This window comes from Ostrinia nubilalis, chromosome 12 (genome assembly GCF_963855985.1).
Source record: "Ostrinia nubilalis chromosome 12, ilOstNubi1.1, whole genome shotgun sequence".
In the NCBI taxonomy this organism is placed as follows: Eukaryota; Metazoa; Arthropoda; class Insecta; order Lepidoptera; family Crambidae; genus Ostrinia; species Ostrinia nubilalis.
In genome coordinates, this window is record NC_087099.1 from 7,159,166 (window position 1) to 7,179,830 (window position 20,665).

General features: G+C 35.8%; 2 protein-coding genes across 4 annotated transcripts in view; one reads left to right on the forward strand and one right to left on the reverse strand.

Annotated features, from left to right (window-relative positions):
- Positions 1 to 1,654: 1,654 nt before the first annotated feature.
- Positions 1,655 to 2,665, reverse strand: LOC135076673 (uncharacterized). Its single transcript, XM_063971093.1, has one exon. The coding sequence runs from the start codon at positions 2,663 to 2,665 to the stop codon at positions 1,655 to 1,657; it is 1,011 nt and encodes a 336-aa protein (XP_063827163.1).
- A 14,850-nt stretch (positions 2,666 to 17,515) lies between these two features.
- The window catches only part of LOC135076864 (lachesin-like), a 39,352-nt gene continuing 36,202 nt past the window's right edge, over positions 17,516 to 20,665 (forward strand). For all 3 annotated transcript variants that reach the window (XM_063971335.1, XM_063971337.1, XM_063971336.1), the window contains exon 1: positions 17,516 to 17,680. In XM_063971335.1, the coding sequence (XP_063827405.1) occupies positions 17,614 to 17,680 (67 nt within the window). In that variant the 5' untranslated portion in view covers positions 17,516 to 17,613. The remainder of the gene's footprint in view (positions 17,681 to 20,665) is intronic.

Consider the following 20,665-nt stretch of genomic DNA (forward strand, 5'->3'; position numbering starts at 1 on the left):
CAGAGAGAGCCTAAGTTAAGTATTGTTTAGTCGAAAATATAATAATCTTAAATAACTTCTAAAAGTTTTCTATTCCAAATCGAAACATTAGTGGAATCGGGGTCAGGTGCTATTTATAAAATAAACGAAACAATAGCTGTCAGTGAAAAACAAAAACGCAAATCAGAGCGTAATAGAATTACGAAAAGGCCTAGTCACTTCATAAAAACGTTGTAAAAATTGAGTTCGTTTCGGCGCGCTATGAAAACCTAAGTGATATAATAACACACGTACGGACGTCCAGCACGAATCTCGTAAAGTCCAGGGTTCGATCGCCGAGTGGGTCGCGAGTTAACTACCGCGTCGGTTGCGTGACCGGAATGGAACGAACACGATGAATAATTCGTTACAAATATACTCAGAATGAGATAATTCATACTGATTGTGGGTGTGATGTAAATTACTTATGAAACGCCTATGTGGAGTAGTGGTTAGATGGTTTATTCGGAGGTCCCGGATTTGGTTCCCGATGAAAATTGGTAAAGGATGAATCGTTATATTCCCTGAACACCACGCTTAGTTTGGGGGACTAGTCTACGTAGGTACAATATTTCATTACATCACATTTCACTATACCTAGATTACAGACAATAAAAACTCACGGGAATAGTATGATACTTTGAAAGTTAAATAGTGTTCTGAATATTTTATGTTTATTAAATAAATACAGAATAATAAATGCAGTGGTTTATAGTCTTTTATTGTTTCACTGTATGTTTTTTGAACAAAATAAAATAAAATTATAAATCATGTGGCTAATTACTTATCAGTGCATAATAAATTAGTTGGCTAAACTGCATTCTGTTCAACTCATTTTAAAGGGGCTGGCATAAAGTACGAAATGGATCGTCAGCTTCGGCTTTCTTCACCCCAACGCAACGTTTGCTTGCACCCCTCTCTCAGAGGTAGTCAGATAATTCGCTAACGCATTTCAACAGCAGAGTGCACAGTGGAAGCGTGCTGGGCCCATAACCCAGAGGTCCGTGGATCGAAACCACGCTCTGCTACAAGAGTCAAAATCACAATTGTTTTGCAAATTCATTAATTAGCTTTATTTTATCCATACCTATGCATATACGTTTCATGAAGCATTCACTTCTATGATGACATTCTGATTATTACTCCTTACATTTTCCATCAAAAGGTAAAATAAAATGAAATACAGTCAGACAGTTGCACTTCAAAGTAGGGTTTCTAATACACGAATCCACGTGAGGGAAGTTGCTATTAAAAGCTAACAGGAAGTGCTATACTATAGAGTCAGTGCCTGAGGTATTGGTGCGGCACGGGAAGGTACATTTCTGAGACGTCAAACGTCAGCGAGACTTCAGATATGCTTCAGTAGGTCTAGACAAAGTGCACATTTTAATCGCAAACCAGTCGAAAAGTGGTCGAAAAGCCTTTTTTTTGTATGGAGTTTTGACGGATTCGATTTTCGATTCGATCAAAAAGTGCGTTTTGTCTAGGGGGGCTGCCCGATCGAATCGAATATTTATTTATTTTCCACACTTATAACTATCATTACAGGTTGACGCCTAATGCGATAGTATAACATACTTTGTTAAATAATGCTTAATCTAAACTTATATCTATACCTAACCATATTCTAATAATCTTAACAATAACAAATCACGTATAGAGCAGCTATTGTGAACTCATTCAGAGAGCAAGCAAATAAATCAATTCGATCCGCTAACGTATTAATAAGGCGCATGGCGCGAGTGAGCGGTGCCTCCCGCAGCAGGAGCGTGCGCGCGCGCGGCGTGTCCAGCAGCCGCGGCCGCCGCCTCCGCTCCACGTAGCGGCTGGGCACGCTCCACCGTATGTGTCCCAGGAGCTCAAGGTTACTCACCTTGCCTCGCATCAATTTAAAAATATATATGGACAGTGCGAGTTCCCTCCTCACCCTGAGTTCGTTATACCCCACCATGCCCAGAACGAATAAGGTGGGATACTTCAACGGGTAAAATGGGTACACCCCGTACCGTCTCATATATAAATATCTTATAAATTTGTTCTGAATCCGCTCGAGCATCACGCTGTACTTGGTTTCATGTGGTGACCAAACAACCGAGTTACATTCGAGGTGACTTCTAACTAACGCGTTATAAAGTGCGACGATGGCTCCGATGTTCTTAAACCCCTGAGATCTGCGTAGTATAAAGCCTAAATTGCGATAAGCTTTTTTGCAAATTTTGGTGACGTGATCTTTGAATGTCAAACTCGAAGTAAGCTGGACACCCAGATCCCTAACTTCGGTCACCCTCGTCATCGTGACCCCTGCTACCTTATAATCATTCAGGGTAGGATTGTGTGCGCGTGTGAAAGATATTGTTACACACTTGGAGGTGTTAAATTGTAACCTGTTCTCCTCGCTCCAAGCCACAACTCTATCGATGTCCTTCTGCAACTTCACACTGTCCTCAGGATCTTTGATCGCAAGATACAGCTTCAGGTCGTCCGCGAAAAGTAAACACTTGGCGTCTCTCACGACCTTCGGCAGATCATTTATCATTACGATGAACTCAAAAGGTCCAAGGTTACTACCCTGACTCACGCCTGACCTTGTGTAGTATGGTTCTGATGTGTAACCAGTGTACTCCACGTATTGTTGTCGATCCCTCATGTAACTAGCAAATATTTGTAACAGGTCCGGAGTGAAGCCTACACCAGCTAGTTTTTTAAGGAGCACGTCGTTATCGACCAGATCGAAGGCTTTTTTAAAATCAAAATACGAGTTAATACGTACAGATTAACCCAACTAATAAGACAGCCTTTTGTCATGCCCTAGCGAATCCAGTAAAACACGTAAATGAATGATTTGTCTAAAAATACCCAGGGGAGGCATTTACAGAAATGGAGGATTAAGCGGCCCCTCGGGGGAAATAATAAAACCTACGTTTATGATCTAAGAACAATGCTCGCGTTTCACAAAATTCATCTTGGTTCTTTTGGATTTACGTAAAAGTATTAAAAATGATGACCAAACTAAACCAAAGATATTTTGTCTATCTCTACTATATTATTAATAAGCAAAGTCTCTTCGTCTGTAAAATTCAGATCTCTTAAACTACGTAAGAAACAAAGTAGGTAGGAGGTATTCATGAGGATGTTTTAGACGTACGAGTATTACATTAAACCCATATGATGTCGAGGCTTACGGGTAGAAAATAATAAAACGTAATTCCTTAAATTCTGTAGATTAGAAAAAAAAATCTTTAATATATGAAAAGGCCTTAAAATGTCTACCGTATTCACAAATCTAACTTTATAATCTCCACAAAAAGCTTACTCGGGTCCTTCCATTTTATTCCAATGTGACAAGATTTGTAATCGAATAAAAACGTCATCAGTACGTCTGGAATCGTCACCAATAAAAGGGAAAAGGAATCAATTTGTTTAGGCAAAATAACCACTCCAGCCACTTCCCATGGTAAATCAGCTAATGGACTGTACGTGAGTCGAATCCGTCCCATCCACTAAGGAAAAACCGATAAGTATGAAAATTAAGTTTAGGAGAGCTAAATTACTCGTACCTTTAGTTGACGTTCAACAGGTTAAATCGAAAGTTTAGATGTGGGTTATCAGTTAATATTAGTTATTACGATAGAGATGATTAATTGCTTACATTGTCATAAATTATTGCCGTTGTGACAATATGATCATAAACTAGAATTATCTATCTACGTAATTTTAGAAACTGAACTGAACTTAACTTAACTTATCACACATATGAAAAATACAGTTGCCAAGGTTATTATTAAATATTTTGTTTTTAAAAGTTTGTCTCACTGGACTGTACTGATTTTTTCGTATAATTTGCTCCGGAACGTTCTCTTCTTTTAGATGAATTATTAAAATAATTAATGAAGCTGCTGATTCTTCGATTGTCAAATATCAGATTGGTAAAATTATTCTAGGAAATACTTTTTTATTACTTGTATATTTACTGAACCTTGCTCTATATTTAAAAACATAATATTAAAATATAAATCTCACGAAATTTTTTCCTTCTTAGAACGTCTTATTCTATCCATAATAAAACATGATTTGTAACTTTGTTTAACTTAACAATACCTACTTACGCTAAATTTCATCTCAGTTATTAGAATCCGGTGTTTGTTGATTCCACGAAATCGCGGAAAATTCTTCGTAACGAAGAATTTTTCGCAGTACCTATTCCGCTCGTAGTTAATCCACAGTTCTGTATTTTTTGTAAAATATGATTAGCATAATTAGAATCTCTGTTAGTTTTAACGTAGGTCGAAAATTCAAAATCCTCTTTTTCAATTGTCAAACTTTTAAACAATTAATTTTAGCAAACCAAACAAGTTTATAAAACAAAACAACCTACTATGTTACAAAATAAACCTACTTTCTGCGTAGTGCGCATTCACACATTGAAGGTAGAAGTCACAAACGTTATTACTCGTACATGCTCGTCAAGAGAATCTAGCTAGAGCATTTGGTATGCCTACGTAGTAACAGTGCGTGGTTGCTAATTAATTATTATGGAAAGAAAGAGAATAACAAACAACCTGTCACTTCCAAATGCATAAAACCTCCTTCTTGCGAAACAAAAGTCGTTATCCTAACGAAAGCATTAAATAATTTATGGGCGCTTTAAGAGGTAAATGTTTCCGTAACCTTACAATAAAATGGTAAAAAACATACTATATCAAGCGGACTAATAAATTATTCAGTGGTTACCCTCCAATTGTACACATTTACACGTATTTCGGTTCATATTTCACAGTTAATTTGACGGGGTCGATGTGTTACAATCACATTGGAACGGGTATATTTTTAGTGCCGGATAATTGGGTTAATTATTCAAATTTACTATCCGGACAGTTACAAATTAGCACTGCTTTTTAGCTTAACGTCAACGTTGAAACAAATAACTTGCAGCATTGACCCCAATTTTTCTAGGATTATGTTTTGCTATTTTTAATTAATTCCAGAACAATCAAAACAGGCTGTACCTAAGGACGTTCTTATGTATATACATAGAGTAGTGTTTCTTCTTTAACACAGCTTAACACCCGCATGCAATACTGAGTGAACTGCTAGTGTAAGTAGCGCAAGATAAATTGCCGTAGCAAAGAGACAGTAGTTTCTTTTTCTTGTAGCATTTCCTGCCAGAACTGTAGACACAAGTGTCTACATTCGCACATCGCTAGGCCGCGTAGCAGTCGTAGCAGTCGTAGCCAAAGCCGTTATCCCACATTTAGAGGTCAATAAACTGCGACGCGGCTACGAGTCGCCGGCGTCGCGGAGGCTGACCTATCCATTACTAGATGAACAAACCCCAAGAAACGGCTTATGGTAATAAATTTTAATGCGCAGTGACTAAGCTTGATGTGCGCGTATAATCGTCAGAGATACTCGTACCACTGGGCAAGGAAGAAACAAATTACAATTTAAGTGTAGGTATTAGGAATAATTTGTGTTATATGGTAAAGGAAGTATTTACCAAATAGATCCTCACTTCCATACTTTTGTGAAAAGCAAAATGTAAAGTTGTCAATATTTTCACATTCATTTGTAAACTATTTTCACAATAATATATAGCATAGAATATCCTAATATGGTACCAACTTCAAGTAAGTGTAGTAATAATCAGCTATTAAATGTAAAATAAATGAACATTGGTTGAGGTGTAAAACTACCTATGTACAAATTTTCTGATTTAATTTAGTATGTTAATGTTCGATCTACAGGCTTGTACTAATGAGCTACGGAAATATGCGCTAAAAGAACTTCCCTTAATTAGGCATATTGCTAATTACTCAAAATACAACAAGGCGTTACATGCAATTACAACGCCGGCGTCTTGTTTGCGGCGAACGGAGGTGCCGTGTGAGGCCTTGCGTTACACTAGTGATGTAGAGTGTACATTTGAGCATGCTCAGGCGAATGAGCGGCTCATTTGGCTCAAGTGGAGATGCTTGAGCACTTAGGTTCAGGCTCGGATATTACGATATAATGTAAGCCTTGTATGTACTTGAGCATGCTCAGGCGAATGAGCGGCTCATTTGGCTCAAGTGGAGATGCTTGAGCACTCAGATTCAGGCTCGGATATAATGTGAAACCCTGTATGCACTTCAGCATGCTCAGGCGAATGAACGGCTCATTTATCTCAAGTGAAGATGCTTGAGCACTCAGGTTCAGGCTCGGATATAATGATTTAATGTAAAGCTTTGTATGCACTTGAGCATGCTCAGGCGAATAAGCGGCTCAGTTGACCAAACCGCTCAAGTAGAGAAGCCTGAGCACTCAGACTCAGGCTCAGCTCAGGCCTCTCCACTTGAGCACTCAGGCTCAGGCTCGACTTAGGCGTCGCCACTTGAGCGGCTCAGCCAAATGAGCCATTTATTCGCATGAGCATGCTCAAGTGGATACAAGGCTTTACATATATTCGTTTTTATTATTAAAATTAGATAGATGAAGATATAGATAAATAAAATAAAAACAAACGAAAATGTGACAGTTTTTATTAGTTACTTCAAGGAATTATACTTCGTCGCTGCATCCTCGAGATTTTCATATTTACCAGGTAGTCCACTTCTCATTGTACTAGGCATCGAACATTTTAGAGCATACAATACAAAAAAGTACTTGTTATGACTCGATATCCGGCGGTAGTGGGGCACGCTTACGTCACACCCCTCCAACCGTCGAGTCGTCATTCGCTTCGATAGTGCGGGCATCGTAACATCGAAATTTCTCGTTCGTGCCGCAAAAAATAAATTAAATTAAATTGGAAAAAGTGTGTGCTTCGTGTGTGTTTAAATGTGAAATGACCATAAAAGTAAACATTTCGATAAAATACACAGTTATTACGTCGTCTAGAGCGACGCACACTGGATCGAGCCCATACAAAGCGTTGGACATCGCTTCCTTACTCAGTGTTTTTAAAATAAAATGAGATTGCGTCAACGTAGTAACTTCAAATTTTTACAGTGTAAGGTTGACAAGTTTATCTTTCTAATGTGATAGATTTTACTTATTAGATGGCAATTAATATAAGTGAAAAAAAATCTTAAAATATAGTGATGAAAAACTTGTATTTATTGTTCAATTAAAAGCAAATACTCACTCATTTTGGTCTGTTTCCATATTTAAAGAGTAACATAGTCTAACAATACTCTAAATTTATTCTCATTAAGTGTTAAAATTATTAAAGAAATATTTTTGTAAACGCCTGATTTTTCATTGCACACAATCACTTTGTTCGATTTTGTCGAGCTTGTTTTCATATTCTGTTAACTGTTAGATACATAATCTAACAATACTCTAAATTTATTCTCATTAAGTGTTAAACTTATGAAAGAAATGTTTTTGCAAACGCCTGATTTTTCATTGCACACAATCACTTTGTTCGATTTTGTCGAGCTTGATTTTATATTCTGTTAGCTGTTAGATACATACTAATGCAATTTTATAGGGACTTAGCGGACTACAAAACTGACTCCAATCAACAGATTGCCTAAGCCAATCTACGTTTGTAGCTAAAAACTGGTGCTCATTATAATGACACTACTTCTTCTTGCGACAAACAATGTCAATGAAATTATTGTTTTTTTTTTATAGTTATCTGATAAATAAAATGTGTAACTCAGTACCTACCTAACACAATCATAAATGAAGAAAAAAATACATACAAAATGTATGTATGGTATGTACTAAATTCAACGACAATCTTTTGAGATGATGACAATATGATTTTTTTACTATATCTGTTTTATAGTATTTCTTTATGTTCATAAAGTATTAACTACGTTAGTACTTACCTCTGTTTATCTGAAGAGAGTGTATGCGAAAACAGCTCTAGTATCCTAGCTAAAGAACTAGCGCGATCTTTCATCGTGGTTTTTAATAATGCATACAAATCTCTATTTGACTTGAGGTTTTTCATTTTAATGAGTATTTTTACTGAATTGCACACGATAAACAACTCATAAACCAAAATAAACATCTTTGGTTTACCTGACATTATTTTAGTGTAACGAATTTTACCTAAGTTAATTTTGCTATGCGGAAAAATGAGGCGCTTTTATTTAGTTTTTTGTGATTTTCTCGAAAATAGGGATGAATAAGGGTCTAAAAACTGAGTAATAATATCGCCCACGTTGTCATCTATCATCTCTCATTCATGGTTTGTTAAAGATCGCCCAAGATGTCAACTAAAACACGCAGTTTTCATTAAAAAAAATACCTTTTAAAAATACGTCAAAATAGCCAAGCTAGAAGTTTTTTAGGCACTCATTTTAACACACAGATTAAGATAAAGGTATAAGATAATACATTAATAAGTAATAACATAAAACCAGTGAACGAAATTGGATAAATTGACAATACAAACAGAAGTCAGAAAATCCATGATTTTGACTTTGTTCACTTTACGGTCGCACCACATAACTATGATAGTAGATCATGACTTGATATTAGTGATATTTGATAGAATGAAGTCTCATCTTTCAATTTATATGCAAATCAATCTTGTTTTAAGTAGTTGCATTTAAAGCACCATGTCCAACACCTTGTATGGGCTCGATCCACCGTGCGACGCGACATTTGGAGGATAATAATGGCTACCTGTTGGGGAATCAGGAGACCGGATCAAGGCCGCAAGTAAGTGCTCCGCCAACGAAAGTGCCTGCCAAGCTGCAGTCTGCGAGGAATCGCGCCGTATTGCAAAAAACATCACTCATCGTGAATCACAATGATGACTACGACCACTCTGGCAAGAGTGTACCGACCGAGAGGCAGATGAGTTTGGGGAATATTTAAAACAATTATTTTGTTTTTACCCAACTGTAAAAGGAATGGCAAAATGTTTTCGACTATGTTCAATCTGTGCTCGTACATAGGTACGTAATATATTGGATCCTAATTTAACACTGAGTTGTGCTGTGATGTGAGTTGTGCTGTGATGAAGTTCATACCGTGTTCATGGAATCTTACCTTAATGCTATTAAGGTAATCTATGTATTTCCTAAGAGTAGTGATGCGATTACTACCGAAATACCAAAATCGTAATAAAGAACCTCGATGCGATTGAGGTCAAATACGAATCTCTTAGAGTAGTGATGCGATTACTACCGACATACCAAAATCTTAATAAAGAACCTCGATGCGATTGAGGTCAAATACGAGTTTCTTAGAGTAGTGATGCGATTACTACCGACATACAGTTCACAAGAACAAAAACTCGCTGCGTGCCTCCGCACGGCGCGCCTGCCGTGACCACTGGCCCCGCCGCCCCGTCGTCTTCCCGTGCGCCCAGGTGGGACCCCGCCGTGGTTCAGCTGCTCTGCAACTGCCCTTCGCGACCTATGTCGCCCCGTCCGAAAAACGGTGTCGTAAGGTGAGTGCGTTCATTGCTATCATAATTGCTATTGAACGTAACTAAATTTACTTGGCTGGTGTATTTACATACAGGACCTACCTATCAGATTTTTTGTTTAAACTATTTAAATAAAATAAGAAACTATATTCAATTGTACTAAAACAATGATTTCGAATAATCAACCTGTAAACCATCAGCGAGACCTTATATATATTATGTATTTCCTTGAGTAGTAATGCGATTACTACCGAAATACCATAATCGTTATGAAGAACCTCGATGCGATTGAGGTCATATAACTATTACCTAGAGTAGTGATTCGAAATATCAAAAGAATCGGATGATTCAACACAGGAGGAAATATCAGTCTGTTAAACCAGCAAAACCGGATATAGAGGTTACATAGGTAAATAGTTTTAACTTCAGACACGGAAAAGTTATCCCGTTAGCCAATAATATTTTGGAAGGCTTAGGTCAGCCTAAAAAGTAAAACTGAGGTGTACGCACTCCAATTTGGAGATGAGATAATATTCTGAACGCTTGGGCGAATCTTGGCTAATTGACTGAGGGACGAGTCAATCCAGAAGTTGACTAAAATACTGGCACATGTTGTCACGTGTCTCTTACGCAAATAAATTAAAACGGGGGGCTTATCCCTCAAGGTAACTGCTCGAGGAAGCGCAGAAATAGTAATAAAAAAGAAAAATACACAAAATGATAAAATGTATTTATTTAAAACTTTTATACAAGTCCATAAATTAAATTAAAATTACAATAGGAATAAGGACTTTAATCTAAATCAAGAAGACGTTATTTAAATGTTCAATTATTATTTTCGAATATTTGCCTCTGTGTGGGGTAACCGGTTCACGCATTTCTTTTCCTCAACACCATCCGGTTATTGTATGTGTGCGCGTGCGCAAACATCACCAACACCCTACAGTAGTAGTGCAACTGTCGCAATTTTTTGAGCAGCAGCTTTATTGAACGGTGGCATGATAAACACCAAAATTATTAAGATTATATATCAGATATTTAATAGCAGTAATCCTACCTTTAGGTTTTGAGTGCCAAAACACATCAGCAGTTTCAGTTTCGGTCATCCTTATGAACAGCAGCGACGACCCGCGATTGCTACAGCAATTTCGTCCAAAACAAACAACAGCGAATTATTTCCGCTTTCTACGCTTTATTCTGGTCTCGTGATAAGGTTTAATTTAAACCAGTATACCAGCTTCATTCCATAGTTACAAAACAGAAGCTTATGCCAACAACTTATAAACATTTTCACTTTGGTCTACCTAAGAACTGCAATGTTTTTTCAATACATAGTTATACATATTATACATAAATATTTGATATGTATATCAAATCCAGTTTAACTGAGAAGAGTAATTCTACGATAATCGTAAACCATTTACGTTCTCTTTTACTCGAGTAAAGAATTTAGTTCAGTCGCCTAAATTAATGACTTTATGTAAAGAGTCTTATCCCACAAGCAAGATACCTACTTAAGATACCCATTACTTAATATACCTATCATCATCATCTTTTTACTTTTAGCAAAGTTAACAAAAAACTGGTAAATTGCCATAAATATTATCGACATAACAACGAATCCAAACGTTAACAATACCTAATAAACTATCATTCTATAGGAATGACGAATGTTTTAAAACGTTTCATTACCTGAACGTAGTTAGAATAAGCCACCTCTTTTGTGTGCCGACGTTCTGTCGGACTGACCACGCTGACTGGCGATACTCACGGATTGCGCGCAAATTTTTGCGAAGTACCCACTTATTTAGTTAATCTTTAATTTTATATTCTGTTAATATAAAGTTATCGTTCTCAGTTTGGTTATTATGTTTCCAATCCAAAGCTAGTGTTACTAAACATTGTGCTTCTCTCACGTTAGTGAATTGTTTTAATTCTTGGGGATATAAAAATCTTAAACTAGATATAAATTCAATTATCATAGCTCAATATACAAAATCTGACCCCAGAAAACAGTTATTGTGTAAACTTAAAAGCGAAGGCAAAATTTCAAACAACAGCTACATTTTATTTGAAGCAGAAAATTACCATCAGAATACTATTAAGTATTTATTCCATAAAAAAGAAGTAGTAAAAATATTAATTCGCAGAAGAATGGGACACCTGGTCTATTATATTTACCGGTGATTTTACTAATACTTTAGCACCCGGGCGATCTCAGTTGCACTTTAAAGTATTGTTTTCAATATCAGAGTTATTATTCCAGCAAATACAATTATTTCTTACAAGTTTACAGAAATAACAAGTTATATTCGTATCCTTACTAATACTAAAAAACTAATCTCAAACTACGAAGAAATTTTACCACAATGCAAGAACCTCTATGATAGATTAAACATATTTGAATATTTTTTCATTACGTGAGAGTTATATTGATATAACCTAAAATTATATTCCGCATAAAGTGTCCGTCATGCAACAACTAATCGTTGAAAAGTTATCATAGAATCGATTAAAAGAAAAGCAGCAGGCTAATCTAGAAAATTACCTTGAATTATATTCTTAAATTTTGAAGCAAGACCTTCTGCTTCGCATTTTGATAATACTTTACTTAACGATAATACCTATTATGTATAAATTAATATTCTTTATAAAGGTCTAATTTATTTAAATAACGTATTTATCATAGTTTTGATTTCACTAAAGCTCTCTAAACATCTACCTGGTAAATATGAAAATCTCGAGGATGCAGCGACGAAGTATAATTTATGGTTAAACAAACTTACCTTAAGTGAAATTTGACCGTAATTATACGAGTCGCTGCATCCGAAGAGATTTTCATTCCCGCCCTACCCCTTAGTTTACACTTAACTTACCCTTACTTAACTTTAGCGAAATCATACTCTGAAATGAATGACGACTCGACGGTTGGAGGGGTGTGACGTAAGCGTGCCCCACTACCGCCGGATATCGAGTCATAACAAGTACTTTTTTGTATTGTATGCTCTAAAATGTTCGATGCCTAGTACAATGAGAAGTGGACTACCTGGTAAATATGAAAATCTCTTCGGATGCAGCGACTCGTATAATTACGGTCAAACTTCACTTAAGGTAAGTTTGTTTAACCATAAATTATTTGCCTGGCCTCTATTTCTTTGTCTTTATTTTTTTTATCTATTTTTCCTTCTTTTATACATAAATATTTAGGTATTTATTATAATATTGTAACTAGTCGATATCCTATTCCAAAAAGTGGGGTATAATAAGTATCATGTTGTGTGTAGCTGTTTGTCTTTCTGTTATTGCTCTAAAATTGTTTTTTTTTGTTTCTATGGGCTTCTATTTACAGTTACGTTATCGATCATGTTGTCGGTTTATTTTCTTCGCATTTCAGTGCTTCTATTTAGAGTCGCTTAACAATATTTTTACTGTCAAGTAAAAATTAACGATTAGATACAGAATACCTGTTTTCTAAAATAACATAAATAAAAAATAGAAAATTGGTGTTTTTATCTTACTACCTAGCTCTAAAGTTTATTTTAACTGACACGTATTATAAATTATTTAATTTTAGCGTTAAGAATTACATCTCAAACTAATTTGAAAATTATAAATAACTTGGGTTCAATTCCCGCCTCAGACAGTTCGTTTTTTTCAAGTTATTTATAATTGACACGTATCATATTTGTGAATTTTGAACTGGATAAACAATATTTTTGTTTTTGTTCAATACAGCCGGTAGTCAGCTAGCGAGGCAATTTGTTTGTGTCGAATGGATCAATGCGGACGAATGCTTGTAGACAATGTCACATTCGTTATTGATTACGATTTGATAAAGTGACATACATACATTTGTTGTTTTGAAACCCAGTTGGAACGTAATTGGTAAAGAAATTACGATATAAATATTTTAGGTAATTCATGGTAAATCCCAGTAATTTCTTATTATTGTAACTTCATAAAATATGTTGGATAAAAAAGTGAGTGTAATTTTATTCACATAGTAAATAAATAAAGCGCAGATTGATTTCTATAAACTTTTATCAAATTAAGACATCGTGTTCTGAATACCTAAGTAAATCCTTAAAACTTATTTATTTAATAAAGATCAGAAAAAGTAAGCCATCTGTAGGTGGGTACCTACTTTTTAAGTGAATTCAAAATTCAGGTTAAATTATTTATAAATCTCAAGCGTAATCACGACTCTAATTCTATGCAAATACCTAGTAAGTTTAAATTTAAAATTATACTAAGTTCCCCTCACTAGCTGGCTTAATGAACGCTCTACTAGAATATCCAGCTACATTTGATCCACATATTATTAATAATGATGTTCCGCTGAAGCTTGAGCCAAAATGTGGGGTCATTGATGTCGGCTACAACAACACGGCTACGAGCCTTATTAACAAAATGCTTTCTGTCTGTAAACTATATTATCAAAAAAATTGGTTATGGTTATTAGTTATGGTGCGTTGAAGTTCCGCGTGACGTCACAAAGTGCTACACTTCTAAGCACTCCTTAACGTCACGGACTTTTCTTTGCAAAAGTCAAAGTTAAAATTCCTTAATTTGCTTGGACTATTAAGAAAGTGCTTACAAATCGTCAAATATTAAAATAAAAAAATAAAGACAAATAAAACTTTGGCGCGCTTTATTTCTTTCAATTTTCATTAGTTTGAAAAAGTGAAAAATACGTGTCGAGTGTTTTTTGATAAGTGAACTGACGGACTAATTCTTTCAAAGTCTTGCCTTTTTACCCACACTCACTAATATTTATTGCAAGGAACCATTTGTGATGCATTGCGATCTCCCGCTTACATAATGAAATACAACGGTTTGCATAATCGACAATTTATGCAGTGTAAACAACTGAATTGAATAAGCTAAAGAGATGATGGTACGTGATGAGACTTTTTAGTGATTTATATTTGAAATCTATACTTTTGGAAATAATAAATATTCATTATTACCATTAGTCATCATGTGATTGAAAATATAGACACGAGGCAATGTAGAATACCTATTTTTATTCCTAAAAAAAGTCTCTATCTTAAAAGGAATATGAAGACGTAAATTATGTAAAGTAAATACAATAAATAGACAACAAAATATCCCTCCCTCGAGTCAATTTGGGGGCAAGATATTTTTTACCTTATCGTTAACCAAACCACTTTGTTTTTGTTGATATTTTCCTCTGATAAAAGCCCGCGAGAGTGCAAGGTATTGCATTTGAGTCACGTATCCCCGGAGGGTAGTCGGTACCCACCCGAAAAACGTTGCAACGCGTGTTGCGTAACACTCATACCAATTGCCGTTTTCTTTTTCTGCTACTTTGGGTTTGTTTGTGGTAGAAAAACTGTTTGCTTGACTGACTGAAAATATAAAAAGAGCTCAAGTGGTATTGGTTGCTTTTATGAACGACATTTTTAACCGTTATTATGATACGATAATTACAGTTAAATGAGGAAATTATTGGCATCGATAACTTTAATGATTTCAAGACTTAAAGCCGTAGTAACCTAAGTTGACTTATGCGCGTTTTCACCACCAATCCCTAATTTTTAAGTGATCCCTATAGGACACGTAACAGGAATTTGGTTTAGGTACATAGGGGTCACTTAAAAATTAGGGATTGATGGTGAATATGGGCATTAGTCTAGTAGGTATACAGACCTTCCAAAGTCCAGGCTGAATGTACGAGTACACTGTAGTATGAAATAAAAATAACCATGCAAAAGGATGTCCGTAAAGGCATTTCGGTGACAAATCGTCAAACCCACGCGGATCCCTAGTAAGGGGAGGGTGGCAAATTGCATGTTATTTTTGGCCTTTTTATTTCTCAAGTATGGGACAGTCATCATCAATGCAAAATGCCACTCCAACCGGCCCTCCAATTATGAAGGGGTTAAAGTTAACAGCACTCTCTATATTACCAAACAAATATTTTTGCATCGTTGAATAAAATCAGTCAGATTTTTAAAACTTTTTTCCAGCAGTAGGTAAGTAACTAAGTTGATAGTAGATCTTACTATTAGTAATTAAATTAAACGATTAACAAAGCTGTAATAAAGCTACTTATCCTCTCGTCAGTAAGCAAATGACTCTCGGTATGTCAAAGACTATACGCATATCGTCATCCCAAAGATTTGCACATTTGCGATAGATGACGAATGTCTATTCATAGCAGAGAACTTGGAGACAGTTAACGACAGAAATAATCATATCAAACATACTATCAAAAGTTCCTTACACGACCTCTGCAAGTCATATTACAGACGTGCGCATCGCTATCAAGGCAACAATATGTAAATAGCGTAACACAGTCTTCTGCTCAACAAATACACCCGCATAATGCCAAACTAATCTTGTCCGTCCCAACATCTTGTTACATGTATGCACAATATTATCCCCGGGTGAACGCGATGCCCTAAGAAAGCATTATGGCGATGCAGTGGTCTCACTCAAACGGCGTCTTGAGACACAAGTATTGAGACCGTTTCTGCATGATACCGCAATAACAATACGAGCTCTAACGTCGTTGTCTGTGGAAATGCATAGATAACAACAGTTAAAAGAGAGTGGACAGTCCGATAGAGGGGTGGTTCAACTCGGCCCTATTTTTAGGGTTCTTTCGGATGCGAGCCGCTCATATAAATGTTGAAGCTTACATAAATAATGTACATGTTCTTTTAAAGCAATAAATGATTATGATTCATTTATTTTACTTCATTTGCCACAATAACGATGATTAAAAAAACAAATATGTATTTGGAAAGACATTATTATTTCGTGTAATTAAGTAAATTATCAAGTGTATTTGTACCTTCCCTGTATATTTAAATAAGAGCATTTATACACATAATTTGAAGTAGGTAATGACTGGGATATTTGACGTTTTATTTGATAAGCCCTCGATAAATAAACGTAGGGTATGTATTCTACGAAATAACGAGGACCCTGACAATTACGCGCCTAAAGTGAAATTACCCTAAATTCTATTGAAGCTTTTAAACTTTTGTAAATACGTGCAAAAACTGGCAATATGTTTTTACCATATTTTGTACTTTTGTACATAATGATAAGATATGTCAAAATGACAAATTTAAAAGATACCTACCTGACGATTGAAAAATCTGCCCACATTATCTAAAAAAGTGAATTTATCTAACAGACGGCAGCTCACTACTCACCTACATTTTCGTCAAACATTATTTAAAATTCAATACACACGAGTATAAAGTAAAGTGATACTTTGTAAATCAGGCTTGGACCAGCGCGTCGCCTCTTATCATTCAAATAAATTGAGGCATAAAATACTTACACGACGTTGTTGCATTTTGCTTATTCATACAAAAAGTGTGCTACTCTACGTGTTACTCTTTAATACGGGGGATAACTTTTAGGTTTTAAAATATGTAACTGTTAATAGCATAACTTGATTCATGCGTGTAGTTTTTCATAAATACTACATCAGAGTTTTGTTTGGGAGAAATATCCTAATGGGAAAGGTAGTATTTACAAAGTTGAAGATAAATAAATTGTATGCACTGCAGTTTGCTTATTTTGAATTGTAGGGTAACATTTATAAATTTAGCATTGGTGTATAAAATAAACTGACTAAGTGAAATAAACAGATCCTCTTTAATGAACAAAATGGTATTTTCAAAGCCAATTTGATACATACTAATCAGTCTTTTAAGTTTGCTCTATAAACGCATAACTTATAATTGTCATATTCAGTAAAAAGTATTTGAATCTTGCAAAACTAGCCAAATTCAAGGAATCTTCCAAAACATTCTGATCCGCCGTAACCCAGTTCGATATTACGTAACTCAAAAATATCCAAGAAAATCCGTGGTCGTTTGAAACTTAAAGAGCGCTCGCAGCCGAATGCAATCTTCGATTCGTCCAATTTCTATTTTTCGAGTGCGGGCCAGGGCGCTCGAGTTATTCTTTGGTTATTCGTCTTTTGTCTTATTTTATTATGCCGTTACTCGGTGCCGGCGATAAAGGCTAGCGAGACGGCTTGTCTGCCAGTTCTCGGTGTTCTCGCCCTTGTTTATCTGGCTGGGGTAGTTGAGCGGCGGAGTGCCGCCCCGCGGCAGTGCCTCCGCCGCCCGCCCAGCGATGGGACGCACGCCGCCCGCCCCGGCGAGTTTCACACCACGCGCGATCTCGCGGCACAGGTGAACCGTGACCGAATCTAATGTGAACGCGGCAAAATGACTCTTTTTCTACATTTATACTGTGTGATATGGATAGCGGTACTGCTGTGCTGCACCACGACAGGTGAGTTAATACAGCAATTAGCATTTTTATTGCGTTTGTCGGCAACTCGAACGAAAGTTTGTATTAAATTCGCATGCAGTTGCTTTTACGTTGACCAGGACAGGCTGTTTTATTGGAAAACGTAATTAAACACAAATATCCCGTAAGTTACGGTTGCTTGTCCTTTTTATCGGTTTAATTTTATTTTAAATTGTAAAATACTCTTTCCGCTTTAAAAAACTACACAGTTTTCGTTAATTTAAGGATTAAAATTACAATATGTTGTTAACAAAATATTTGTTCCTAGTAAATAGATATACCTACGCTAATTTGTTTCTGCTAGTACACCCACCCGTGTATCGTTTGTTACTTAATTACCTAGCAACTTCGTTGAGATAATGCTATCAACCGACTAAAACAATAACCAATTTACTGATCAAGTTTAATCATACGATCGTATTTTAGAAATACAATAATACATTTTAGATTCAAATCAATTTTGAGAAACCAATATTTTTTTATTCTGCTTCTAAAAGGCGTGAAAAGTAAGTATTCTGTAGGTATTTTTAAAGTAATGCCTACCAAGTTTTCTAAGCTATAATTTTCCGCATCTCTTGACATAATGGTACCATAAAACAATAAATAATAAAATCGATCTATAAATAGCTATTTATTATTTTATTTGGTTAAAATTTGTTAATTTTAAATAGTTTTAGAATAATAATATATCTTTATATTTATCAATTTTACAACGGTTTGTATTTACTTGACACGTGAAATATGTTTTTAATATATAAATTGTAATATTATGTTTTTGTAACGTTATAAATACTTACTACGTTAAACAATTAATTTACTTTTAATGTAGTTGACTTCCGAAAAGAATCTGTAATGATAGTAGGATTTAATTATTCATTATAATTAATGATTAATGAAACTACGGACGCTTTTATGAAGGTAAAATTTAGTATACGATGAGCTGAACGATAAAATTAACATTGTCACATGTAAAACACGGATTAAATGAAGTAATCGTCGGTGCTACTAAAACATAACACAGATGAAATCTTTACAAAGTTACTCTGTCAGTCTTAGTAAGATTGTAAACAGAGCCACCAGGAAACTAAAAGTTCTTAGCACTACAAAATGCTGGTTTTCTATATTCAATCCTGATCCAAATCCGTCCATCATCTGTCAAATTTCAATATGTTTTTGGACAAAATATCTGCGGTTGTCGATGTTTTTACATTTTCATGTTGTTTATTAAGGACTATTTAAACAATATTAAAGTGCATGAAAATATTTCATGTAATAACCAAATTAATTTTGACAGTTGAAATCCGGATTTGGACAAGCATTGGGAATATGGGAAATCAGTTCCTATGTACCTACCTTATTTAATGTTTGTATCCTCGTAAGTGTGACGTAAGTACATGCTTTAGATGCTATTAGACTATAAACGAAATCACGGGCGTCCACTAGTTACATATGTAAGTCGAAATGACAAAAGGACCCAAATAAAAACAAATGCGTAAAAATTGCGTATCCAAGAAATAAAATTAAAATAAATAAAGTTCATTCAACACTCACTCGGTGGACCGACGATCTAGAGACACCATAATGCGGGCAGCGCAGGACCGGTAGTTGGTTGTCCAGTTGTCCAATCCTTGAGACAGTCATTATTCAGCAACATCTTTTAGCTGAAACAACGGCGACAACACAATATTGAATGCACTTAACTATAGATATAAAATAAATGGTTTTGTCTCAAAAAGGACCTAAAGAGAGAGCTAAGACGATGGTTTTCATTCGACACCTCTAGGGCACAAGCTCTACTATGTCGCACGGTTGTTTTTGCCTGCCTCCGCCTCACACCTCACTCTAAGCCCGCTTGCATGGATGCACACTTAGAGGCACAAACTCAACGTGCAAATTGAGTCGCGTTTATACTGCCTTAGCAAATTTAGGGTAGCTGTAGGGTTTCTGGGTATTTAGTCGTTCTGACGCGCAGGAAAAGTGATGCGTATTTTAAATTACATGACCTAATGGGCTCTTACCTTATACATTAACTAGGTAATGAGACTCGGGTGTGTTTTCTTTAAGTACAAAGGACTTTCATTATGTTGAAATTACCTCATGTAAAAAAAATCTTGCAAAGGATTGCATTTATAACACTCTACATGGGCCCTGTCCTTGTTTTTCTAGGTCTTCTCCTATTTGGTACACATTTATAACGATTATAATATTAATATATCAGAGGCTTTACACTATTTCCTAATTTATTTACAAGCATGTAGCATAAAACAGGCTTGTAAACCACAAATACAAATAACATTACGAGAACAGGGAAAACACAAGTCAACAATGCTAAAACCATCGGCTTCCAGGATAAAAAACATACGTAAAGAGAGGCAACTCGAAGATTTATTTCAAGGGCGGAAAATGAGGAGCACTCGTACTCTTACAACATAATTCGATTAACAAGGGAGGGAGATGGCCCACGATACGCCGGAATAACAAAATAAGGGTATTAAGAAAAAATAAAAATTGATGGTGTAGAAAGGAGAATTGTCTTGAAAGCGGTAGGAACCAGGTTCGACTCAAAACACGACAAGTGGTCTTTTACGCCCGTGTTCACAAACATTACTATGAGGTCTCACAGTGCGCGTGGACGCACAGGGTTACACCACACACGAACCAATCACATAGCTCTATTCAACGCTATGCGTTCGATTTGCTGCTTCACTTAAGCAAACATCGTTTGTGAATACGGGCGACAGACCTCTATTCAACGCTGTGCGTTCGATTTGCTGCTTCACTTAAGCAAGCATCGTTTGTGAATACGGGTGTTAGGCCCGCAGACTGAAGCCAACAAAACACAATTCAACTTCAAGCAAATTATGAAGTCTGTTGAATTTAAATATTTAGACCAATCACAGACTTTCATTGTTTTCCAGTTAGTCTAGACTGGAACCTTCTTGTGTATCATAAACAGAAGGAACAATC

Bases quoted from the DNA above. Each gene is read 5' to 3' on its own strand.
- LOC135076673 (XM_063971093.1), bottom strand. From the start codon at position 2,665: ATGAGGGATCGACAACAATACGTGGAGTACACTGGTTACACATCAGAA.